Raw genomic sequence first — 26,548 nt, 5'->3', positions numbered from 1 at the left:
ATGTTGCATTTTCTCCCAGTAATAAAGGTAGGTCTAAGTCGTGATTTAAAGGAAACAAGAAGTTCTAAAGTAACAAGTAACTGTGAGTACTCTGAAGGCATAAGAGACCAGACAAAATGTGCATTAAATGGGAAGGAAAATCTCACTTCTGCATCAGTGGCTGGTTTGTATGGAAAAGATTATTTTCAGAAATTGAAGGTTAGCAAAGAAGTATATTATTGGACTGATATTATGCACTTTATTTTTGCCTTCCATTTTGGTATGTTAAATTTATAATAACCATCTGTCTGAGTCACTATCTCTAAAATGAGGTGAAGGGAGATTGTTTGTTAGGAACTTAAATTTAAGAATTAAAAAAATGTATCTTGCTCACTTTTGGACCAGCTGTAGCACAATACTTGTAACTGCAGCAGCTTCATGAAGAAAACACCTGGCTGCCCTGTCCAACTGGGAGTACTGCTATTGATTTATTGTTTGGGAAAGTGAAAAGTTCATTATGTATATAAAGCTCAATTCATTAAGTTAACAATTTTGAAAATTTATAGTGTTAATTAAAACATGATCTTTCAGATGTCTGTATTACTCATCTAAGGATCATACGTAACTTCCTGTAATTCTGTGTAAAACACATATGCATTACTGTTTATGTAATACTTGGGTTTCATTATTTTCAAAGGAGAAATAAAATCAGAGACATCTACAGGACCTAAACAGATGAGAAAAGGTACCAGAGGGGGAAAAAAAAAAAAAAAAGATAAAAAAATAGCAGCTTAATAGCAAATGGCTGTTGTGTGAATCTTAACAGAAATCATGTCTAAACAAACATACAAAAAAATCCACTGTCTGGGTTTCCATGAAAGACCTTTGCATGTGGATGGAATTTGAGTTGGTGCTAAGCAACTGGTACAGCTACCCCAGGGCAAACAAAGAGTACCAAGCTGGATGGGATGCAGAGTGAACATCGAGACCGAGCTGACCGGAATGCAATATAATTACATTAAGGCGGCTTTTCACTTTTGCTGTCATTACAAAGATTACTTTTTACAGTCAATAGCTTCCAGTCTGAAATCTGCATACTAATGAGCAAGTCCTGTCATAATTGGCCTAGCAGCACTTGATCTCACATATTCTCCTTTGTATACCAAGTAACCACCATCACCTGGCTGCTCTGGGAAGATCTCATTCTTTCTGATAAAATGCCTGAGAAACCACCTGGGTTTGTCACTCACCATAAGAAATGCCATTCTTGGAGAACCATAGAATTACAGAATGATGATTCTTCTTTTTCAAAGCACCACAGTGATCATCTAGTTTCAACCCCCTGCTGTGTGCAGGGTCACCAACCAGCAGCCCAGGCTGCCCAGAGCCTCATCCAGCCTGGCCTTGAATGCCTGCAGGGATGGGGCATCCACAGCCTCCTTGGGCAACCTGTTCCAGTGCTTCACCACCCTCTGGGTGAAAAACTTCCTCCTTATATCTAACCTAAACCTCCCCTGTCTCAGTGTAAAACCATTTCCCCTTGTCCTATCACTATCCACCCTTGTAAACAGTCGTAACCCCTCCTATTTATATGCTCCCTTTCTTTTTTTTTAGTTGTTATATAGGAGGTTTTATGTATTATCAGCACAAGAAGATAAATATTGTGATTCAATCTCCAAGTCTGCCTCCAGGGTGGAATGTGAATGTTAGAGGCCAAGTGCTAACCCTCACTGCAGTGTTCAGACTTCTATTTTTTTACTTGGTTTTGTTGCACCTCATGTAACAGGTCACGAATGACCTCAACCCAACGCCTTTAACAGCAGGATGGCTTTCAGGAGCGCACTTCGCAGCAGAATGGGATGGGAGACTGACGAAATAACATGCGATGGCCCACACCAGAGCTGGGTTCTTGGGTGTGCAAACTGGGTGCGTGTGGTTGCCAGCCTGGAGGCCTCCAGCACTAATGGTGCCTGAGGGCTCCCGCAGGCAGCCCCAGCGGATAGCTCTGCTCAGCGTCCCGGTACCCGGCCGGTTAGCCCCCATCACCACACCGCCAGCTTTCTGTGCCATTCTGTCAGGCTCAGGGGCGCGCCACAGCCCGCTGGCCGCCCGCAGGGCAGCGCGAGGGGGTCTTCCACGACCTCCTCACAGCCTCGCCGGGAGCAGCACCCTCTGAGCGGAGAGCGACTCCTGCGCTTCGGGGCGCGAGGACGGCCGCACGGCGGGACGAGGCGGACGGGCTGAGGCGAGGCGGGCGCGAGGCGCGAGCGAGGCGGGCGCGAGGCGGGGGCCTCCCCATCTCCCCGAGGCGCCGCGGCGGTCGCGCTATGCGCCATGCAGGTTCCCGGGCGGCCGTCTGTATTCTCGCACGCAGCTTCCCGGGCCCATCAGCCGTCTCGGTGTGTGGCGCCGAGGCAGGCACACAAAAGAGCGGTTGCGGCTGCCCCCGTGTCGGTCGCCGCGGCGCGGGGTGGGGACCGGCGTCGCCGCTGTCAGCCAGGGTAAGGAGCGGGGCCGCAGGGCGGGGGGCCCGGCGGTCGGCGACGCGGCGGTCGGCGACACGGCGGGGCCGGGGCTCCGCCGGGGGTGGGGCGGCAGCATCCCTACGGCTCCTCAGGGGAGCGGGGAGCCCGCGGCGCCGGGCGGGAGCCGAGCTCGGCCCGCACCTCGAGAGCCGAAGCGGGGGCCGCCCCCGCCTCATGTCCCTGCCCGGGGGGGACCCTGCGGCATGGCGGCGCGGGGCTCGGGGCGCTCGGGGCTGCGCGGGGCCGCTCTCCTCCCGCGGTCGCGAGGCGGTGCCACCGCCGCCCCTCAGCCGCCCGGAGCCGGCGGAGATCGGCGGAGCGATGCATCGCGGCGGTCGCTCTGCCCCTCCGCTCCCCGCGGGACGGCCGCCCCGAGCGGCGTGCCCTGCCCGCCCGGCTCCCCTCAGCACCGCCGCGCCGGAGCGGCTCCGTCCGGTGATGCGGACGCCCCGGTGCAAAGCGGCGCGGTACACCCACGATGTCAGGGTTTTGTTGCAGGGCTGGAGGCTCGAGGGTCCCTTAATAGAGTCAGACGAAACGCAGGAGGAGCCCTCATGCAATGCAGCACCGCTAGGAGTTTGTATTTGTCTCTGATTTCGTGCCTCCCGTGTACAAACGGATCAAACATTGCCATTTGCTTTTTTTTTTTTTTTTCCTTTTTTCTTTCCTTTCTTTTTTCTTTCCTTTCTTCTTTTTTTTTTTTTTCCGCTCCCTTCGTCATGAGATCTGGAGGGGAAGAAGCCGCTCCATGAGGAACTCACGATTTTCCTTGGGATAAACAGCACCAGGCATTTATTACATCCTGATCTGCTTTCCCCTTTTGGAGTAGTTTTTGAATACAATTTTTGTATTGCCGTAACAAAAGGGGTGGAGGAGAGCAGGGGAATGCTGCGTTTTTGGCTGCATCTCGAGAGGTGAGGGCTGGCTCCTTGCCTCGGCAGCCTGCGCTTACAGGGCTCTGTAGTTAGCATCCCCAGCGTCGTTCTGGTGGCTGCTGCATGGAGGTGAAGGCGTATAAGAAGTGTAAATAAAGGCGATGGAAATCTGGTTGCAATTCAGGGATGATGTGCATTACACTGAGGTTTAAGAAAAGTCATAAATGATTGTGGCTCATTCGTGTAAGAAATGGAAATGTTTCAGTTGTATTACCTTGTCAAGGCCACTGTATAATCTCCCTGGAGGGGGGCTGGGAAATCTGTTTGCAGAGAAGGTATTCCATCTATTTTGCCGATTGCCCAATGCTCCCTCATTTTAGCAGCAGAAATGAAAAACAGGAGCAACTGCTATCACAGTTTTATGTGGTTGTGTGTAAGCAATAGTATTTCTACATAAGATAATCTTAAAAGGAATTTTTGTGTAATTGTTTATCAGCACTTAAAAGTAAAAACACAGTACGTGCTGGTTATCTGTATGTTGAAAAGCATAAGACTGAAGCTTTTCTTAAAGTATAAGATGGAAATCGATCACTGTATAGTCCAGATTCTCCTCTGTGTGGGACAGTCAAGGTGGATGGACCTTTTATTTCTGTATGTTGTGCTATGGGTACTAAACCACAGAAGGGGAAGTCACTGTACTTATTCCTCTATAGGCTTATAAGGTTTTATGCTGCAGAGTTGTCCTTGTAAACCTTGACTGTCAGGCTTCCAGAGCCTGAATTCTGTGATAGTTTAGGTCTTATCTGCACTTGGAAATAGCTAGGGCTATTTTTAAAGATGCAGTGTTGCCCCTAATCATCAGCTGCGTTATTACTTTGCCCTGATCCTCTAATCATAAAGAAAAAGCGTTCCTGAAAAGGTCATGGTTGCTCAGCTTTTTTGGTCAGTCCTATGATTCTAAGGGGGGCCTCTTGAAGAGCAATCTTTTGTGGAGTGACTTGGTTGATGCCAGCTCAGGCTGGAGACTGGAGATAAATTTTTACAAGAGCTAGGTCCTTAAAAAGTGACATTTGATTAACACTGTAAACATGAGGAACTACTTCAAGAGGAGTAATTGTACCATCTCTCCAGCTGTTCCAATAATACTTGCTAATTTCAAAAAATACCATTGCTTAAGCCTCTTCTATGTTATGTTCCTGTGCTGAAGGTGAAAAAATCCAGCAAGAAGGGATCTGTTTCTGGTTACTAGATCACAGAGAAAAGTAAAGATCTTCTTGTCCAGAGCAAAATGCTGGTTGAAGCCTTTGAACCCAACCTCAGGTGGGGAAGCCTAACGTTAATGACCTTTTATATCCATTTCCAATTTAATCCGTGCTTGAATAAAATAGCCCATGCTGTAAGCCATTGCAGCAATAGAGGATGGAGGGCAGCACTGCTGAGAGGGCTCTATCTAGGGTTATGGTAGACATCAAGCTGCACATGAACCAGATGTGTGCCTTAGCAGCAAAGATGGCCAGCAGCATCCTCATCTGTGTGGAATGCAGCCAGTAGACCAAGGGAAGTAATTATTCCCTTCTGCTCTGCATTAATTATACAGTATCTGTAAAATTGTGTCTGGTTTTTGGCACACCTAGTACAGGGAAGATATTTATGAACTGGAGTGTGTGAAGCAGAGGCCACCCAAGCGATTGGGGCTGGAGGCCAGGCTCTATGAAAGGAGACTTTGGGAGTGGGGTTGCTCAGTCTGGATTAAAGGAAGTATTAGGGAGCAGTCTTCCAGTACTTACAAGGATGTCATCAAGAAAGTAGAGCAAGCCTCCTCACAGTGGTATGTGGCAGAGAATGAGAGACAACAGGCACGTGTTGGAACAAGAGATGTTCAAGGCAGATACTAAGAGAATTTTTTCAGCTGCGAAGACAGTGATACATGGGAGCAGGTTGCCCAGAGAGGTTGTGTGGTCTTTATCCTTGGGGATTTTTAAGACCAAAATGGATAATACCCTGAGCAACCAGATCTGGCTCTTCTGAAGACCATGGTTTGAACAGAATCTTGAGCAAGAGACCTCCAACATTCTTTCCAACCTGAATTTTCGTACAGTCCTGCAAACAGTTGTATGTATGTGCCTATCCTTAACTGATACAGCAAGTAGATGTCCCACAACACAGAACTTTTTAGGAGGAACTAGTGCTTCCCTTCTAAGACTTATCCATGTATCTCGGCTAAAACAGAATGTAGTATCAGTATGTTAAACTGGCCAACTATCATTACCTTTGTTGATAAACTAATGCATTACTACAAGCCTCCTGGAGAAGAGATGTTACTTGATAACTTCATATTTTAATGTTGGTGTAAACAAAAGGAAGAATGCACTCTCTAAGTCAGTGGGTTGTTGGGTTTTTTTTTTGGCACTGCTGTCGGGCAGTTAAAGCCTTGGAACATTAGTGCAAGAGACGTAACAGTAGTTCTTATAGCTGGAGAAAATAAAGCACCAGTGCAGTTGTATGGATTTCACAAGTTAAGAGGAAGGCATGCAAGTAGAGCTGGAATCCACTAAGTTTTAGACACTTCAAGAAATATGCAATTGCTGATCTAAAAGTTCATTGTAAGTACTTTGGATACTTGAAAATACTGGGGAGAATGACCTATTTCCCTTCGAAAACTGTGTGAAAAGCAGCACCAGAAAGCACCATGCATTTCCTGAAATGTTCAATGCTTTGGGTTTGTTGTGCCTGCAGAAGCTAAACATACATGTACACTTTATTATGGCATCTGTGAGGAGGGCTTTCTTTCAAGTTTAAATTTTGTCAAAACTTCAGTCTCATCTCTTAATGGTACCATTCTTCAGAAGAAAGATCTTATAGCACTGGCAAAAACAAATACAGAATGAACGTTATTTCTGATACTTGTAGGTAAATGCACTATCACTTGAGTACATTACATTTCTTTCCTTTTTTTGTTGCAGTACTTACTATCTTCACCTACTGCAGCAGAGATGGATGACTTGCACTTTAAGGAGTGAATTAGAGTAGACCAGAGCTGCTACAGAAAACTGTAGGATTAATAGGTACTTCCACCTAGGGAAAAGGGAGAGAACTAGAAGCTATCTTCTCATCTCCACCTACAGAAAAGTCTCATCATTTTCATATGATAAGGCTGTGTGATGTAATGCTGGAGATGCATCTACTTAACTATAAGTATATTCATGCATGAAGGGATCATTTGCTTCTAAAATAGAGGTAGATAGAGAGGAAGAGAAAGTTTACCAAAAATGTGTGTGTGTATATCTATATTAAAAAAAAAAAAAAAAAGCTTGGATGGAAGAAGTATGGCAGTTATGAGCAGTATGGGGTTTGTAGTCTAAATAAGGATTTTCAAATAGCAGTAATTCTGCAATGCTGATATCCACCTGGATTCCCACTGGTGGTTACAGGAAAGAGTATTTTGGGATAGTTGTCTGTTTTGAAGTATTAAAGATGAAGCTTCCCTTAGGGACTAGTACTTCTCATTACAGGCTTTAGTAATTAAGGTTCATCCACATAGGAATAACTTGCTATTGTTTTATTTCTTAAAAGACGGGTTGAATATTTCTATTCTGTTAATTGAAGGAAGTAATTTCTGAACTTCATTTTGTAAATTGATGTTGGGAGCATTGTGAACAGCTAAGATTATTTCCAGTGTTCTGCACTTCCTTTTATTTTTGGAAAGATTCCCCTCTCAAACACGTCTGTCAGTTACAACCTTTGTGGAAGTTCCTCTCCCCAAGCAAGTTGTATCAAACAGTGAAATCTGCTAGGTTTTCTTTCTTAAAACATTTCTACAATTGAGAGACCTGACCTTGCAAGTTTTTCTTCTGTAACTCTTCTATCTTCGTGTGTTAAGAGTTTGTGAGATCTAATCCTTGAAGAATTAGTGGAACTCTTTCACCTAAGTTCAATGGTTAGATTCAGCTAAGATTTAGTGATCATAGCAGGAAAATTTCTTCTCATGGTCATAAGTGTAGCCCACTGATTACAATCCAACACTGGTTTTGTAACACAACCCATGGGAGGTAACACTGTTGAGGTAGATTTGCAGGTCTAGCTGCATGACCACTGCAGTCCAGAATACCAAGTAACAAGATAACTTGGGGATTTGGGGGTTCATTTCCCTTTTCTACTGTAAGGCACTCTTGCTCAGTGACTGTAAAGAGTCATCTCTGCTTTAATGTTGTTTTACTTTGGATTTGTTGTGAGTGACAGCCAAGTGCTTATCTTAGCATGACACTGCAAGGTTCTCTAAAGATCTAGTGAGATTGTAATTCCAGTAAAAATTGAACAGAAGGTTCAGAAGCAGAGATTGAGAATTTATGTTCTTACATATACACTTTCATCTTTACATCTCACAATGTTAAGAGCCTAAATGGAGACCTTTCATATCTGAGGCTTTTAACAGTTAATAAAACTTTAGTTTATATTAACTAACAAAGTGGCAACAGACAATGTTACCTTAATTTTTCACAAACATACTGTACCTAGATGTGATCCATAAGGATCTATATAGAAGGAAGTCCATAGGCTTCCTGCCATGCAGAAGGCCACCAATAATTCTTAATCACAGAGAAGATGAAGGCACTACAGCATTTCATACCAAGGAAGAAATAAAGCACATGAAAAGTCAGATGGAAGCAACTCTTATTGTCATGAAGCATTTGCAAAGGGTAGGAAGTTTTGGAGCTGTTTTGGTAATAAAGCTTGGGAAAATCTCATCTACGCAAAGGAGACACCTGTAGATCTTTAAATGCTGAATTACTTTAGGAGCTATAAACTGATTAGAGAAATATTATTAGCACATCACAAAGGAGGAACACTGGGGGGAAAAGAGAGGAGGCACAACATGATAACATCTGTGTTTTGGTGGTGATAGTCTGTATGTGAAAATTCTCTGAGGAGGAGGAAGTGATGAATTTTTGAAGTGTAGGCTTCAAAAGAGAGAATATTTGGAGGTATGGAGTCTAGCTAACATTAGCTGTGTTTCTAGTCAAGGTGATACTTGGCTCAAACGGAATGAAATACAAAACTGTGAAGTCACAGAATCACAGAATTGCAGGGGTTGGAAGGGACCTCAAGAGGTTATCAAGTCCAACCCCCCTCTAAAAGCAGTTCCCTACAATAGGTCACACAGGTAGGCATTGAGATGGGTCTTGAATATCTCTAGAGAAGGAGATTCCACAACTTCTCTGGGCAACCTGTTCCAGTGCTCTGTTACCCTTACTGTACAGAAGTTCTTCCACATGTTTGTAAGGAACTTCCTATGTTCACGTTTTGGGCTGTTGCTCCTTGTGCTATTGCTATGCACCACTGAGAAGAACCTGGCCTCTCCATTTGCCTCCCACATCCCTTTAGATATTTATAAACATTAACCAGAGAAGACACTGGTGTGTTAGATGCATTTAACCAGAATAACCAACTACCAAGCAATAAAAAATTCAGCCTCTATGCCTTTCTTTTCTTTTTTGTTCTCAAGTACATCCAACCATTTAGCCAAGTATTTTTACACTACACAGCTCTTTTTCCCCCGCCACTGTACAAGTTCTAGTACAGGGGGAGAAGCTCAAGTTCCACAAGGAAAGCACTTATTTAAGCAAAAGATAATCCCAGAAAGACTAGCTGTATTTGGTATTCAGTGTTCAGATTCTGTGAAATTGCTAATCTTGATGTGAGAGAAAGGAAACTAAATAAAATAGGATTCTCCCACAGCCCTCCCATGTGTTTGCTACCTTCATGCATTAGACAGAAACAAGGGTGTTTGCATGGAGTTTTTGTCTCCCACTGTGCTGTTCAAAATTAACATCCTCTGCTGCACTTCACTGGTTAGCCTGTCTTAGGAGTCTCAGAAGTGCTAGTTAATTTTGCCTTCTCCTGCCCCAGCAAAATGTGATATATTCCTAACTGAGTGCATGGTTACTGAAGAGACTGGAGCAACTAAAAAGAACAGCTGTACAGACAAGATTCTGTTCTGGAATGGCATAGTTTTTGTTGTTTGTTTGTTTGATTGATTTCAACAAGAGCAAAATGATACCAAGTTGTTGCCATTACTCTCTAGAATCACTGGTATTAGCTACCACAGAAATAACACTTCAATGCAAGGGAAATTGAACCCTTTTGCTTTAGTCAAATTTTGAAATAGGCATCAAAACTCATACTCTTATAGCCAATAAGGGTGCCCTTTCAACACATCAGAGTGAATACCTGGAAATGGAATTGCTTGTTTCCCATTCAGAAGGAAGATTGCTTTACAGCTACCAAATACACACTAAATCTCTCTCATGGGAATGAGGGATTTTTTTTTTTTTTACTTTTTAATGTTTTGTTCTAATCTGTAGCTTTTCTATTAAGGATGGCCACCCTGACTGCAATTTTCTGGGCCAGAAGGGTTTACAGAGATTTGACACTACTTGCTACAAGGTGCCATGATTGCTGGACTGTCTTGAATGAGGGTGCAAGTTCTATCCCACTATCTAATGCTCATTGTTTCCAATGTAGGAGTAACTGTAAGTGCAGTCTCACAAAGAACACAAATATTTCCACTGTTATAAACTGATCCAGGATGGGAAAGAAGCAAAGGCTTGCCTTGGATCCAAATTCTTACTTAGCAGCATAGCAAGTTGTTGCCATGCTACCAGAATTGCTTGCCTTCATATTTAAATTTACCCTTAACAGATTTACATTTAAAGAGAATGAACTACTAGCATTACAGTACATTAAAATATAAATAACCTGATAAGCCATAAACCTTGTTATTCATTTCATCATACATTTCTGACTTCTGCAGATGTTTTTTTGTTTGGTTTGTTTTTTAATCACTAAATAAAGCCCACCGCAACATCAGAAATCCCAGAGATGGATGAAGCAACACAATCTGATAAGGGTCTGTGCAATAAAGGTTTATGTCAAGAGAGGAATATAAATTGTAATTTCCACACTTAATGAAAACGTGCATTTTGCCTACCTCAGTAAGTGCCTCTTCCATCCTTCGTAGAGTCCATGATTTATCATCACACAGGGAAATCAGAGGATAATGATATTTTCTTGTCATTGTTCAGCTGTGGACAAAAAAAGAATGTTTTTTAAATACATACACACAATTCTTTAGATGCACAAGCTTGTGGTACTGGAACATGACTCTTGATTAAAGATATGGAAGCTTTAAAAAGCAGCTTATCCTTGTGATATTATTAGCCAGTCAATCAGTGTGGCTTTAATTATGTAGAAGTATTTGACATACTATGGCCCAGGAGATAAGAGCTGTGGCATAGTGGATGATAGGCAGAAACAGTTCTGTTGGTAACTAGAAGTGTCATGCTTAGTGCTGCATCAGTGGTATGAAGTGAGCAACAGAGAGGAGCACTCCTAGTAAATACTGAATTGCATTGCATTATTTATTTCAATATTATGAAGGCTTTCTTGTTGGAAGACTTGCTATGGCAATACCAGTGTAGAAGCAGTAGTGTGTTTTTAAGTCTTTTTTAAACATTGTAATAAAGGGTTTTTCTTTGGGCTTTCAGTGGTGGGTGGAAAGCTCTGTCTCTTCTTCCTGAAGTGACACCAAAATTGTGTGTTGAGATACTTGCTGTTTTCAGTATTTGGAAAGAGAACACCTTAGGGTTTTTAGCAGTTCTATTACACCTTTGTGCAGTGATAATTTATTATCTCCAGAGCATGTCTTTCTGCTGATATTTGGCCCTTTTAGTATTCAACAAACATGTAATAGGTGAAATTTAGCTTTTGAACATCTTATCATAAAGTGTCAGGGTAAAGAAAGTAAATTTGATGGGCCTGTGTTACAGACAAAGAGATGCTGAAATGACTTGGCTAAAATCATTTGCCCTGCTTGATGACTGAGCCAGAAGTACCAAGGTCTGCAGAACATGTTTAATGGCTTATCCATGTTGCTATCCTACTCTTGTTCCTGCTTTGTACAATAACATTCATGAAAAGAACAAACTGTTAACCAATGAGCTTTCCGTCATACAAATATCTTGCTGTCATTTTGGTGTAGGAATGTTTTGCTTCATGAGCAAATGTACAAAGACATTTTACATTCTGATGTGGTAAAGACCCATAGTCATCTGTGATTTGCTTCCTAAGGCCTGGAAGGAGGGAAACTGATTTTGTTGTTGTTGTTGTTGCAGCACTGCTGTCCCCCTGTGACAGTATTTTTCTGTGCACGTATCTGTATTTATTCTGGAGTTTTAAAATCAAAATTTAGTAAAATCTTAGCCTTATTCTTCGGTCAACATTGAACTGAGATTTGATAACACTTTTTAGTACTGGGAGTCTTGTTATATTTCATGGTTTGGCTAATGTTCCAGCTGTTAGTGTGTGAGAATCTTAGCTTCAGGTTTCTATTCACACTGGCTGTAAGAATGGAAAAAACTGTGAATAAGTACTTTAAACATCTGAGGACAGTATGACATCTTTAAATAATTTTGGAATCCTCGTGATTGGCAATGCTACAGCAGTTGTAGTGGAAGTAAACAGGTGCTGGTTAATATTAAGAAACTTCAGTGGTATAAACTTGAGTTAGTGTTTATCTTTATGATACCAGTTAGTTTCTGAACTAGCTGTTTTGTCAGTAATTGCTCCACAGTGTTTCATGTTTTTATCTGTGTAATGATAATCCTAATTAAATTAATCTGGTACTTAAGGTAATGTAGTAGCCTGATGTGGTATTGATAAATAACATCACAAGGCTGGGGAACATCAGACGATTACACTGTTGATCATAACTTTCCCAAGCTTTCCATATCCTGACACAATGGATCTTGTTTTTTGACAGAATGAAGTCCATATTGCATTTAAGATTGCCTCTCTTACAACATCACATGAGCATGTGACTCTAGCTTGGGTCACCCTAGCTGACTGGTTCACAGCTTGTAATGTGTTGGTCCATTGACACAGTGACTGTCACCTCCTCAGGCTAGTGCGGCAATAATCCTTCCTACTTCTGCTTTCTTCTTCACACCATCCACTGGGGGGCCAGCAGTGATGTCTCTTGCTGAGCCGCATGCCAATCTCCCTATCACAGGAAGCACGCTGAACACCACAGTCTCTCATGTCATTAAGACAAGGAACAGGGAAAACTCAAACTGTTTTTAAACAGTGAAGTTTGAAGTGTTTTCACCTGGTCATAAGTTTACTGCAGAGCTGAAACTATACTAACCAATGCAGTAACATCTTGAATTAAATGGAGCTGCTGTAAAATAAACCAAATTTGGGGGTTTGTTTGCCCCAGCTGCCTGTTGTTACTGTAGCAAATGAAGTTGTAGAATTAAATGCAGGAGAGATACTATGTGACCATTGAGGGCTTGACTCTGAAAAAGAGGTGTCAAATAGCAGAGAAACCGATTACAGCCATGCAATGATAGGTTACAAATGATGGTACCAAATAGGTTTCCTCAGAGGATACAAAATGCCTTCCAAAATTCACTGAGAGAGCCGAGAAAAGGTCTGCACAGGGTCATCTTATTGTTTTACAGTTGGAGTCAACCTCAGGTTATGAAGGGGCAGTGACATGTCTTTGAAGTTCAGGTGGCTGCAGGCCAACCTTTGATTTGAGCGGGGTGCAGCTCAGCAACATCTCAAGACTTATTTTTTTGCTACATCTACAAACTTTTCTGAAGTACTTTGGTCCCCTAGGACGTCCCACCCTAGCAGGACTGTAGCTGTATGTCATCTTGTAATAGCAGACGTTCTAGTTAGGAGGATGAGTCCGCCACGGTGTAGTGGTTCAGATTGGAATGATTAAATTTAGAAAAGTTAAGCCTAGTTGATTAAATTACAGGGAAAAAAAAAAAAAAAAAGGAGTTTGTCCATTTGTTAAAGGAATTAGCCTCAATGAGAACAATTATATAGGTGTTCTTTAAATATCATATTCTGCCAGCTGTCATAATTTGTGCCATGTATAAAAGTAACTGCAGACAAGACATTACTTGTTCTAAGCCTGTACCAGAACTTACACACATATTGTCCAGGGCATCAGCTGAAGAAAACTCAATCTATTTATGACCAAATAATCGAAACACTGAAAAATAAGTATTAGCAATACTTATATTGCCATTTAGATTTTTGCTTAATATCTGCTTACTGCATTTCTAGTGATGAGAGAGGCAGAATACTGAACGGCATATACAAAGATAGACACAAAACAGGCTATGATCCAAAGTGTACTGATTTGATGTCTCAGGTAGTGATCTGTCAATTCATTTTGAAAGGAAAAACATTGATTACTGGAAGTATTATCAAAGAGCCTAGCCTAGGAAATGTAATGATCATTCAAGCAAGGTATTATCTAGCCACAAATGAAATAAAATACAGGGGAAAATCGTGTTCTCATATAAGCTTATACATGTATCTCTAAAGCTTCATTAATATTTCTCAAAATACATCTTAATCCTTTGATAGCCAGTATGAAACAAATAAGGTAATGAGCAGTTATGGAGCATAGCACTTCCTGTGCGCAGCTGTTTTCCATACTTGTGTCCGGCTATAACCTTCCCTTATACAGAAGTACAGCAACCTTGCACTGCAGGATTAATGCCCTCTATCTTATAGAACTCTCACATACAATTTTTTACATACTATTACTGAATTAGCATGCTGCAGTCAGGTTAATTTGCAGCCTTCAACAAAACTTGTGTTGACACCAACTGCTGACCTAGTTAATCCTGACACTGCATGCTGTTCAACCACAGAGTACTTTTACTAAGGAGAATGGCTGAAGGTGCATTAATGCTTTTTGGAATTGCTTAACAGTGTTCAGTTTTCTTCTTGTTCTGAACTGTACTGATACCTACTTAGTTTGTCAATAACTAATACAGAAACTCTGTCCACAGATGTGCAAACTTTTATATCTTCAGTTACAGACAGACTCACTCAAGTTTGAGATATAGGAAAAAAAAAGAAAAAAACCAAACCACCTACTCCAAACCTAGCCACAAAAATAAGCTGAAAATCTCTGATAGTTAGAATTTTACCAGATAACAAGAATTCTCAACATTCCCATCTCTAGCAAAGCACAAGAAGAGCCACCATGGTACTGTCTCCTGAACTTTGCTGAAGAAATTAGGACATGCATACAAAAACTGTCCAAGATGTGCTCTAAAAAGGTATAAAAGTCATAGTATAGAATACCAAAAACGTATGCCAGTCTGATCTACAATTTCTGTCTAATGTTTGTATTTATGTTTGCTTTAACAGTATTTCAGCTTTACCACACTATAGAGAGCAGGATCTACAGTCTCCAGTGTTTCAAGTTGCTTTCCCTATAATGACTTGGCAGAAATGAAATAAACATTCACTGTCTTCATGGAGGTCTAAAGGGAAATGAATGCTCCCTCAGCCTTTGAGCAGACTGTTGATTGCAGAGGAGCTGTGCTCGGAAGTTATTCATCTAATGGGGTTTAACCTCTCAGACTTGGTGCTTTTTCCTTGAATCATATGGAATCCGCTGTATAGCTGCAGAAGGCACATAAAAGCGGGATGCCCTTTTGAAGATAATCAAGATTTTAATAAATATTCATCCCCTTCCTTTCCTTACCAGAACCATCCAAGATCAGGAGTAAGCCAGTATTTTGTCATTCTGCTTTTTCTGAGCAAGCCTAGTTTTCTAGTATTCAACAACTCCAGCTAGATGAGATCCCCATGGTTCCCTTCTGCTCTACAAGCTGTTAGAATCTGATGGGATAAGAAGACTTGTGCATCAGAACCCAGGCAGCTAATGGCATCTGACTTCCTGGCTTTAAGTAGCTGCTTTGAAATAACAGTGTTTATGCCTACATTGTAAGTATACGAAGTCTGTTCCATCAAGGATTTAACTTGAATTTTGCCTGTGGATTTTTGAGAAATATTCTCTCCACCTTCACTGAAAACTTTTTTCAAGCCAGAGCAGGCAGTCTAAAGAAAGAATCTTTTAATGGCAGGCTAATTGCATACTTTGTTTTATACCTTGCATGTGTTACATTTAATGGTAACATTCTCTTCTATCCCAAAGGATGAACAATCTGTTCACAGTATTTTGCTTCACCCTTTAAGTTCTTTTGTACCCTTCATTTTGAACCACTCATGAAGGCATTTCATTATTTTCCAAACAGCTGAGTGGTCTTTTATTGTAATCACTACAATCTGCAGAGCACTTGACATCAGGTAAGTTTTCTTTCTCAGAGCTCAAGACTTTCTTAAAATTGGTACTTGGCTCTGACCCTGTCTTCCAGCCAAAGACAAATAGAATCCATAATGCTTCAACAGCTGTATCTGCCACTCCACTCAAATCCATCGCTTCCCAGAGAGAAGTGGCATGTTTGGGAAGTTAGCAAAAATTTCAAAGTGCTTATTCAATGAGTGATGAATGCTTTTTGTTCTTTATGTAGCATCAGAGAAGAAACAAAGCTTTGAAATCTTCTGTTCAGGCAATAAGAATATTGAGTGAGGAAAAACAAGTAACAGGCTCAGTTCTCCAAAACAATAAAATCCCTATCTGGTTTTGCAATTTCATGGGTAGAAATCTGAGTAGAGTAGTCACCACTTGGTGATGCAAGACTTTTTTCAAATGTCATTCTTTGCATTGGTCATACAACTGTAAAAACACTTCACAATCTCAGAAAAATCTAGTCTGGGTGGGCCCAATTTTTCTAACACAATACTACAATAACATTTTGAAATAGATACTTCAGTAGAATTGAAAATAAGCTTTCTTTAACCTTTTACCTTACTAATTACCTCCTTCTGTTAGAGTTATAAGGTCCCAATCCTTAAATATACAGGGCATTTACTGCTCTCATAACAAATTTGAATCTCCAGAGGAGAGCATGATGATTAGAGGGCTGGACCACCTCTCCTGTGAAGACAGGCTGAAGGAAGTCTGCTTGTTCAGCCTAGAAAAGAGAAGGTTGTGGGCAGACCACGCTGCAGCCTTCCAATCTTTAAAGGAAGCTTACAAACATGAGGGAAATCAACTTTTTACAAGGATAGATAGTGGTAGGACAAGGGGCAGTGGTTTTAAATTAAGGGAGAGGAGACTTAGATTAGATGTTAGGGGGAAGTTTTTTACTGAGAGAGTGGTGAGGTGCTGGAACAGGCTGCCCAGAGAGGTTGTGGATGCCTCATCCCTTGAGGTGCTTAAGGACAGGCTGTGGCCCTGTGCAATCTGATCTAGTACTTGATCTAGTGGTTGGCAACCCTGCCAGTAACAGGGGGGTTGGAACTTGATGATCCTTGAGATCCCTTCCAACCCAAGCCATTCTGTGATCTGTATAAGTGCTTTCTGTGTTTCTGGAAACTGAAAGCTCTATCTGCAGGATGTAAATATAAGCTGCAGAGAACCAGAAACTACAGCACACTGGGAGAAGAGTATGACTCCCACCTTGCTACAACTTCCTTTCAAGGAGTTGTGGGGGGTGACAAGGTCTCCCCTGAGCCTCCTCCAGAATATACAATTGCAGTTCCTTCAGCTGCTCCCCATAAGACTTGTGCTCCAGATCCTTCACCAACTTCATTGCCCTTCTCTGGGCATGCTCCAGGGCCACAGCGTCTTTCTTGTAGTGAGGGGCTGTTTCCTCCTTCTTGCTGGGCTTTTACTTCTCTAATTTTCCCTCTGCCTGCGTATCCTAACAACATCCTTGTACTCTTCCCAAGTTGCCCATCCCTTCTTCCAAAGGTGGTAAACTCTTTTTACTAGAATCTCAGCAAAAGCTCCCTGTTCAGCCAGATGGGTCTTCTTTCCCAGCAGCTCATCTTATGGCACACTGTCACGACAGTCTATTATTGTGCCTTTAAGATTTCCCTCTTGAGGAATGTCCAGCCTTTCTGGACCCCTTTGCCCTTAAGCACTGACTCTGCAAGGGACTCTCCACACCAATGCCATAAACAGTTCTAAGTCGTGCCCTCTGCAAGTCCAGTGTGGCAGTTTTGTTGATCTCTCTCCTGACTTCACCAAGAATAGACAATTATCATTTTGTGGTCACTATGCCCAAGGCAGCTTCCAACCACCATGTCTCCCACAAGTCTTTCTCTGCTTGTAAACAGCAAGGTGGTTCCTCTGGTATCTTCCACACACTCCAGGAACCTCCTAAACTGCTTCTTCTCTGCTGTATTGTATTTCCAGCAACTGTCAGGTAAGTTGAAGTACCAGACCAGGGAGCTTCCTAGCAATGTCTCCCTAACCTGGGCCTCAGGGAGGCTGCACACTTCCCTGTAGGTAGGGTCCAGCGTATCAGGCCCTGTTTTCCTCTCAGAAGGGAGTGGTCTACAATTGGGAAAGACTGCATAGCATAATATGTTGAACTTTGCATTGCAAGCTGTTTTATAGTAGCCTTTTTTCCTTTACAGATAAATCAAATAAATTCTGCCAAGATCCTCTGCATCCAGAAACCTACCAGTGAAGAGCATTTAGCCTACCTTGCTTCTCAACGTTTTCTTGCTTAGTTAAATTGTTTTACATCGAGCGTAAGGGACACATAGTTTTGAAAATTCAAAGTAAATGCTGTTAGGTTTCACAAGTACAGGTTTAAAGTTTAGATGTTGTACCAAGGGACACAGTTCAGTGAGGAATTACTGGTGGTAGGTAGATGGTTGGACTGTTTGATCTTGGAGGTCTTTTCCAACCTTGGTGATTCTATGATTCTAATCAGATTATTTATGCAGTAGGATTTAATATCTGCCAATATGTTGCTTGATACTACTAGGAACTAGTTCTTTCATTTGAAATTTATGAATACTCATCTTCAGGCACTGAGGTTTTCAAATATCTGAATATTTGAAGCATCCTGAAGTTAGTAGTATCATGAGTAATATCTCAGTTGAACTGTTAGGGTTTACTCAACCAAAATGATATAGGCTTGATATATAGTTGGTCCAGTGTTGTTTTATTTTTTAAGACAACACTAACCCAGTGGCTTGTTGGGGAGAGACCTAGTGAGCTATCCCTTTGTTTTTTCATGACTGCAGAAGAGTGCTGCTTTCTTGTGCCCTCTGCTGATAAATTCAGGATAAGCCTTCCTAAAGGACATCAGCTGAAGGCAGCTCTCTAGCACACAGCCAATGCTTCATCCTTTCAAAAATCTTTCAGCTAGTAACAAAGAAATCAAACCTGTGCTCTGTGAGCCTAACAAGACCCTGAGCTTTGGCAGAGGTTGTAAATGCAGATGTGATGGGGTTTTCCATCAAAAGCTCATGGTACCTAAATGACTGTAAATGGGGTTGCAGTAGCTAATGAGATTTTACACTTTGTGCAAAAAAGCCATTCATATTTCTGTAGGGGGAGCTCCATGCAATACACTGTGGTATAGAAGTACTTCTGTGTGTAATCTAGGTATGAGCTGTCAAGTGATGCTGTTCTTTCCCTTCTGGGCATTATTCCTTAGTTGTGTAGGTCTGGCAGTCAGTGCTGGTAGTTGCTTTCCCCTGCCACCATTTGTTGCTAGGCTTCTCATCTGCTCTGCTATTTCATATCAGATTGTGCCAGAGAGTTAGGTCCACAGAGAACAGCAGCTCTCTTAGAGTTGCTGTGCAATAAGTGATAACCTCCCATAATACAGAATGCTTAAGATGTTAAAATGCAACAACAAAGGTGAACTCACAATATGAGTCTTGCTTGAAATGTCTAAACTGGCTACATCTTTACCCTGTTTTCAAAGCACATTGCCTATTCTTTTATAATTAAAGCTTGAAATTATGTTATGTATGCTGCAGTGATTGATTGCAAAATGAAAAAGGAATTTAAATTTCTATGGAGGGAATGCTTCATAATAATTAGTAATATTCTTTTACAAGTTTGAAATAACTGTTTCTTTCTCGGAGATTTTCATCCTATTCTTCCTATTCAAGCATTTTCTCATGCTGTATTTCTAGTGCTGTGAATGCCATTCTGGATTGCTGATAGACTCAAGACTCAAATAATTTGTAGTCAGATGACCAGGTGCCTTGACTGGATAATTCTGTGCTGGGTTGCAGTAAGCTACCAAAATACAGGCTAGCACTTTACAAAGAGGCTGCATTCTCTTATAGTCTAACTAGGAACTCCTGCTTTATTCAGTTTTCTATAGTCTTTGAAAAACTGATGCAATGTAATACATCTGAAGTGTATTTTGCTACTTCCAAGTGCCACTGAATTGTTAATATTTTATGGAACTTCCTGCCTTCACTATTAAAAAATAATACTTTCTCTGTCTTGTACAACATTCAAAGGCTAGAAAAATGCAGAGAAACCATGAAAAAGACTATAGGGAAAGAAGACAGCTGAATATATTTCTGCACCTGTGCAAAGGTCATTTTCATGCACTAGAAATCTGAGAGATGCTGCAAGATGAAGCCTGTGGCAAATATGAAGCTGAAAAACAGGCAAAACCAGAGGCAGAACCTCTGGATCCATCTGCTGCTCTTGAGTGTAGAGAGATGCTTCAGTGTGTACTGCGGAGCAACTAGGGAAAAACCAATTATTTCCCTACTAGAACTTTCCCCATTGCACAACATACATACAGTGATGTCCTTAGAGAACATATTTCAACCTTGAAAGTCAAACTGTCTTTCACAAACCTCTGGGTAATACTAATGCTTTGCAAACAAAGGTGCTTAAGTTCGATTGTTTGAAAGAGGAATTCATCTTTTCATGTGATATCTAAATTTAAGTTCTTATGTATCTCAGAGCTGCTTACTAAAATTGCTGATGTGGGTAACTTTGGTTTTAATATAGCTGCAGCTGATTCTGACTAGATTTGCTCTGCTTTGTTTCATAGTTCTACTAAAGCTTTGAATCAGATCCATTCATGAGGCATCTTGTACTACATACAGAATTACCCCTAGGGCACTGTAGAAATTAATATTCCATCTGTGATTGTAGCTAATAGTTAATTTATCACTTGGCAGTCAGAAATAAGAGACTAGATTACTGATTAATTATAATCAAGCTTCACAGAATGCTCACGTGTAGGCAGAAGTGGAAGTGTTAACATACAGGTGGTGACCTTTTGCAATCTGCAATTTATTCTGGTGGTGCTAAATCTAGTAGTTTAAGAAATAGATAAGAACAGTGGTAAAAAGTACCAGTAATTTTAGTTTAGCTAATTAAAATTTTATGACTAGCACAGAGGATTTGAATTCACAATATCTTCAAGTTTGGCATGGGGAAATAAAAGAAGTCTCAAGAGTTGACTTTTGCTGTAACCTGTCACATCTTATTATGCTGTTTCCAACCTTCTCTGATTTAGAACAAAACAAATTTTTGTTTCTTTATTAGAAAGGTGAGGAAATAGCCAAATAACTACAACCAGTAGGTACACCTGAAATAATACCATGATTGCTGCCATTGACTGTTCTAAAAAACTACATCCAGTAGTGACCTTAAGAATAATTAGGTTTTGTCACCTAGGAAGAACCTTCAGAAAAATACCACAAGGACATGTATGTGAATTCCAATAATCATCTGATACACAGTTATCAAATGAAATCCAGAGAAACACAAGAATATGTCCTCTTACATATACAGAGCTAAAAAGTGAACAAACAAATCTCATCTGCTTATGTGTATGTATGGAAAAGAGGTGCTCTTGGGCCAGCCTCTTCATCTGGGTTTGAAACATCTGTGCCTCAGGTATAGCTCCAGTTATTTATGGTTGTGCACACATGCCTGCTCTGCACTGAAACTGTTTGGGAGTTTGGGTTTTGTTTTTAAACCGTAATAATTTTAAAAGAAAAATGTTAGGCTTTTCAGGCTATCTAATGAATTCTGATGTTCATTTTTCCTAATGAATTCAGTGTCACAGGGTCAGATATAGCCTGATATGAAATGTGTCATCCTTAATTTATCTCTGTGGCAAAGACATACAGTTACATTAAGGACATAACTGATTGGGGTTGGCTGTTAGCTTCAGGAAGAGGCAGGAGCAGGTCCAGTAATTAGTTCTAAAAACCTCTATCTGTCAGACATTGTAGATCTAATAGATAGAGATCATGGCAGAAAACTCCGATAGCTTTTGACTCAGTCCTGTAATCCAGTTTCACTGCCACCATCTTTAGTTGAAACTATTCTTGGATTCTTCCACCTGTGGGAAAAGTGCTATCAAGAATAGTGACATAAAGAGCATATCAAATGATTTAGGAGTACTAAACTGAAGCCCTCTTGAAGTAGGCATGTGTGGGAAGGACCCCAGCCCTGCTGCATGTAGTCTGAGAAGGGATCCAGTGCTACTGTAGTTGTTGATTTCAGGTGCAAAGCGCTGTGCAGACCAGGCTTTTCTTTTGCCATTATTTCACCAGTTAAGCTGTATTGAATTGATCAGTGGATTCAGCCCAGCTAATTGCAGAGCATCAGTTACTGTTATTGTGGAAATACCTTTACTTTCAATTGGAAAGAGTCCTTTAATTCTTTCAGAGAGCAAGAGGAAGGTTGTAGAATCTCCCATACAGTTTTACCTCTATCCTAAAGAAACAGATTCTGTTGCTTTGGAATGGGAACATTTTTGTTGTCCTTTATCTCTTAAAGTGGACAAGAGCTACCATACTTCTTTTCCCACTCTTCTGACTGTTTTGTTTGCTGTATTTTCTTTTAGAAGACAGTGCTAATTGTGTATATCCTCAGTACAGACTTTGATCTCATAGTAAGAGGGGAGTTAAATGCCTGCAGTGCACACTGCTGTTACTTCCGGAATATATCTTTTTTCATGTGGTTTACACATTGGTGCTATTATGCTGCTTTTGTGTGACCTATAATTTTCTTGCTAGTCATACTTCTATTCTAATTCCACAAAAAAATTTATTTCTTAGTAGATCAGTTTGAAATACATTTTAGACATATACAGCTATCTGTTTTGCTTGCTCGTAACATACTAGCTTTTTTAAAATATGCTCTCCTATGTTGATTCTCTCTAATCAGCTACTCTAAGGCTGTTTCCATAACTCCACTGAAACCTTAGTGCTCTCTGCAGATGTAAAAAAGCCAGCAGCACTCATGCTAAAAAGTGTCTTTACAGGGTTATTCAGCTAACTCCTCTGCATCATGTCAGGATTTCACCGATAAATAATTTTGAGGAAAGATCTTAAATTCATGTAAGCTTAAATGAAAGGTGAAAAAGTACAGTAAAAATCTTAGATCAGGCTTGTCCTAAACAAACATGATATGCTTTTTTTGCTATAGTATAGTTGTGGTACATCAGGCTGGCCCAGAATTGGAAACACATTCTCATTTGTCATGCAGTATGATCAAGTCTGATGCAGATTTGTAGACCTGCACAGCAGTGATAAAACATCAACACTTATTTTAGTGCCACTCTGAGCATAAACAGGAGCAGTTTGGGGTATAATGCAGTGGATTTTTCCAGTGTTTCATTTATTGTCTGTAGCCAGTGATATATAGGCATTTTATATGCGGAGCAGCAGCTGTTTTATTTCTTCAAAATAGCTGTCATAATTGTGGTTTTGGATGAAAAGATAATCTTTCAAGATTAGAAAACACTAGGTTTGGGACTTCAGTCCACAGATAGGTAGTTAATCCTAAATCCATTGAGCAATTCTAGAGCCTTCAGTTTTACTGCTAGTATAATAAAGGTGACACTATTCATGTAGGTAAGAATTTGCAGGGCTGGGCTTTTTCATTGCTGAAGCAATAACATTTATTTTTAATAAGATGCTCCAGTCCTTCTGTGCAGACCTATGAAATGGTTGTTCCCTGGGCTGCTGCTTCACACAATAATGGTGTTTTGGGCTGCAGTTGGAGCAGAGAAGGCAAATAAAAATAAGTAAGGATAGATCGTTTGTGTCACTATGGTTTAAAGTTGAACTGATCAAGTAGAATTGTCTTTGCCTAGCTGCATGAAATCTGCAGTGACTACAGTAATTTGGATTAGAGGCAAACAGGAACATTTTTAAGTGGATTTAGAAAGACGTCGCATGATAATCCTAATATGCTACAAAATAACCGATGATGTATTCAGAGTTACTTAGAACCGATGGAAGAGAACTAATTGTGTTTTTATAGTTTAATATCTGTCCTTTCACATAATGTATACAAGCATGCATTTACTAACCCTTGAGTGATATATAGGAAGCTGTTTTTTCTTAGTTTATTTCTAAAGTCTTTCTGTATTATTTCACCTCCGTCCTTTTCACTTCAGTTAAAATTCAAATCCATGCCTCCAGCACTATTTATGAAATAATTGATCTCTGGAAAGTAATAAGCATGCTAATTAATTTATTTTAAATTTTCACTTAAGTTCCATTATGTATTGACTTTAAGTATCCTTTTATATATAATTTTGTCTGTGTTCATTTCTCAGCAAACTTCATTGTTGTAAAACTGATGATAATGGGATAGATTGTACAAACTGCCCTAAAAAAGAGGAAATGTGAGGCCTTTGGTACAGACATAGTTCTTTGTACCAGAATGCTGTCATGACCTACAGGGAAGGGAAGTCCATGATAGCATAAAGAGGGATGCCATGGCATTTAGAAAAGTGACAGTAAAGCAAACTGTAAGCTGTAGTGTCTCCAGGCAGCTCCATGTGATCCTTAAAGAATTTGAAATACAATTCAAGCTCCAATTATGCTGATCTGCAGTTAAAGTTTAGTGATGATAAAACTAGACGTGTTCAAGTGAGAGACTACATTACAACGAAATACATGCTCCTTAAATGTTCTTGTGCTGTGGTATGTTTAAGAGCCATCCTTGTTAAGATAATGTAACAGTTATTATAAAAGGTGGACATATTTGTTTCCAGACATTGTCTGCATGACTTGTGTATTGAGAAAACAGCAGTTTGATGAAGTGCACGTTTATGCCATATGTGTTCCCCTGCAGTATAGTAATCAGAGAACTTAACAGATTGATCAGGGTTTGTTTACTGTTAAAATTTACATTGCTTTTATACTGAGAGTGGATGTAAGTCAAATTGTAAAGTGCTTTTCCTAACAATAGGTAAAATGCTGGTTACCATTACCAGTATGTCATCTGATAGATGCAGTCAGTGTCAGCATACTGTAAATTCATTTTTGTTTCTTTTGTTCATACATGTGCCTTTGTTGGCAATACATATTCTGTAGGAGAGTCCCTGCTGAAATGTATCTTAACAACAATCAATGAATTGAAAAAGAAACTACAATTGGGAATGTAATGAGTGAGCCATATACTCAGTGTAAATTCAAATTAAATCCAGTAATTTCACTAATGAGTGAGAAAAAATTAGTCCCAATCACCCAGGAATAAATATGCCAGTGGTGAAATAAAGATAAACTATTTCAAGGAATTGTCATATATCTGCATCTTTTTCTTGTAGGAGATCTTGCTTCCGTTTTCAGAGCTTGATGTTTTATTTGCTGAAGCCTGAAGCCCTTAGATACTGTACAGTCTATTGATTTTGTTCTCCATGCTGCAGCTAACGAAACGGATGAAAACATATGGTGATGAAAACGCTAGGAGTTCTTCATCTTCATGGCACTGTACAAACATTGGCTAATGGACAACTATTATCCTCATTTTCTCCTATTATCTGAAAAATGTTTTGTTCTTTCTGGGGGAGAAATAAGAAGACTAGCTTAATTTTGCAGAACCAAAATGTTGATGTTCTGTTAGCACCTGGGACCTCAGAGTGGAGTATTTAAATGAAATATTGAGTTTAGCATACAAATTAAGCCAGCCTGGTATTCTGGGTTTCTCCAAGCACTTTTTTCAGAATCAAAGGAAACAAGTAGGTGTTCGCTTGTTGGCACAAGCAGGAAAATGTCTGTTCATCTCCCAAGCATAAATAATAGAATGAAGTCTGTCTTTTTTCATGCAGGAATTGAACAGAGTTGTAAGGTGGTAATTACAGATTTTGAGATCTTTCTTCAAGCAAAGGATCTTATGAATTTAAGCTAACACAAAACATATCTCATGTGACAATGTCAAATAAAAGTTAAGAAGTTGGCACTGTCAAATTTTTACATAAACTTAGAGGAAAAATAAATAGGATTTATTTTATATGTACAAGTAATATACCAGCATGTACTTTTTCATAAAGCATCACTAAAGGAAGTTGCAGCCAGTACCAACAAACAGAGCGTTGTAAGAAGAAGTAGAATCATAGCATCATAGGATCTTTAAGGTTGGAAAGACCAATAAGATCATCTAGTAATTTATGTGTAACTTATAATCTATTTTGGGATTAAGTGGAAACCTTTAGAATTCTTTAAATTGATGGAGGGATAAAGGCTGTCTTCACATCACTTTTTGTTGGGTTTTTCTTTCCCAAAAATATGAGTAGAGCAGAGCCTGTTTACTGCATAAAAAGGAGTACGTTTGTTTTATCATGGGCATTATTAAGTACTTGCCCTGAAGATACCTTGACACTTACTTAAGGTAGTTAGCACCTTACACAATCAATGTCAGCATCAGACATGATACCTTCAGGAGAAGTTTTACTTCGTTTTCTTGATAATTCTTGTGAGAAGTCCACATGCTGCCCCTAGACAGGCAAAATTCTCATGGAAACGTTTAAATATTTTAAGATGACTTAAAATAGAAACAAACAGATATGTTTGCTTGTTCGGGTAGGGTCTGAAAGTGTTCCAGGAATCCACTCAGGACTCCTGTGAATCAGCACAATAAAAGTATAAATTTCTGTCTTGATCTGTCTTTCACTCAGATGGAGTAGCTGATCAGAAATAAAATGCCTTTTATTTTTATCTGTAACTCAGGAACAATTTATGTCTTCCTGAACCCTCTCCATTCCCCAGATTACTCATAATAATAGACTCAGAATTTATTATTCATATTCTACTTGAGATATATATTTATTCTATGAGTTCTGGGTTGCTCAGGATTACTGTAGAAAACTACAAATAAACATTATATTTTGGACAAGAAATTCCCACATACTCTCTACTATTTATTTACTAGGGTTAATTTTTTTTTTTAATTTTCTTTGTATTCTTGGATAATTATGTCTTTGTGCAACACCTTGGCATAGTAACCTCTATTTGTCCTCTATGGTAGTACCACTAGTCCTCTGTTCTGGTGATTCCTTTCTTACTTCATGCCTTAAAAAGAGGGTGAACAGGTCTCTTCTGCCAAGACAGCAGACCTTTCTCATTCCAAAAATATAAACTTATTCCCTCTTTGACCTTTAAGAAACATAATTGCTAGAGTTTTATTTGACTGAAATCCAT

At 40.1% G+C, this 26,548-nt stretch overlaps 2 protein-coding genes across 7 annotated transcripts in view; one reads left to right on the top strand and one right to left on the bottom strand.

Moving 5' to 3' along the window:
• Positions 1–26,548, bottom strand: part of MPHOSPH10 (M-phase phosphoprotein 10) — a 45,582-nt gene that overhangs the window by 17,650 nt on the left and 1,384 nt on the right. Inside the window, exon 2 of one of the 2 annotated variants that reach the window (XM_048956426.1) lies at positions 10,368–10,461. In XM_048956426.1, coding sequence (XP_048812383.1) covers positions 10,368–10,414 — 47 coding nt within the window. In that variant the 5' untranslated portion in view covers positions 10,415–10,461. Of the gene's footprint in view, positions 1–10,367; positions 10,543–26,548 lie in introns of those variants that run through there. The other variant, XM_048956427.1, reaches the window with a different exon arrangement.
• APBA2 (amyloid beta precursor protein binding family A member 2) overlaps positions 2,284–26,548 on the top strand; it is a 90,315-nt gene continuing 66,050 nt past the window's right edge. For 4 of the 5 annotated variants that reach the window (XM_048956413.1, XM_048956414.1, XM_048956412.1 and 1 more), the window contains exon 1: positions 2,285–2,480. The gene's annotated coding sequence lies outside the window, so the exon portion shown is untranslated. Of the gene's footprint in view, positions 2,481–26,548 lie in introns of all 5 variants that reach the window. The other variant, XM_048956416.1, reaches the window with a different exon arrangement.

The sequence above is a fragment of the Lagopus muta genome, chromosome 10 (genome assembly GCF_023343835.1).
Source record: "Lagopus muta isolate bLagMut1 chromosome 10, bLagMut1 primary, whole genome shotgun sequence".
In the NCBI taxonomy this organism is placed as follows: domain Eukaryota; kingdom Metazoa; phylum Chordata; class Aves; order Galliformes; family Phasianidae; genus Lagopus; species Lagopus muta.
The sequence above is the reverse complement of the archived record's forward strand: the minus strand, read 5'-3'. Positions and strand labels throughout refer to the sequence as shown.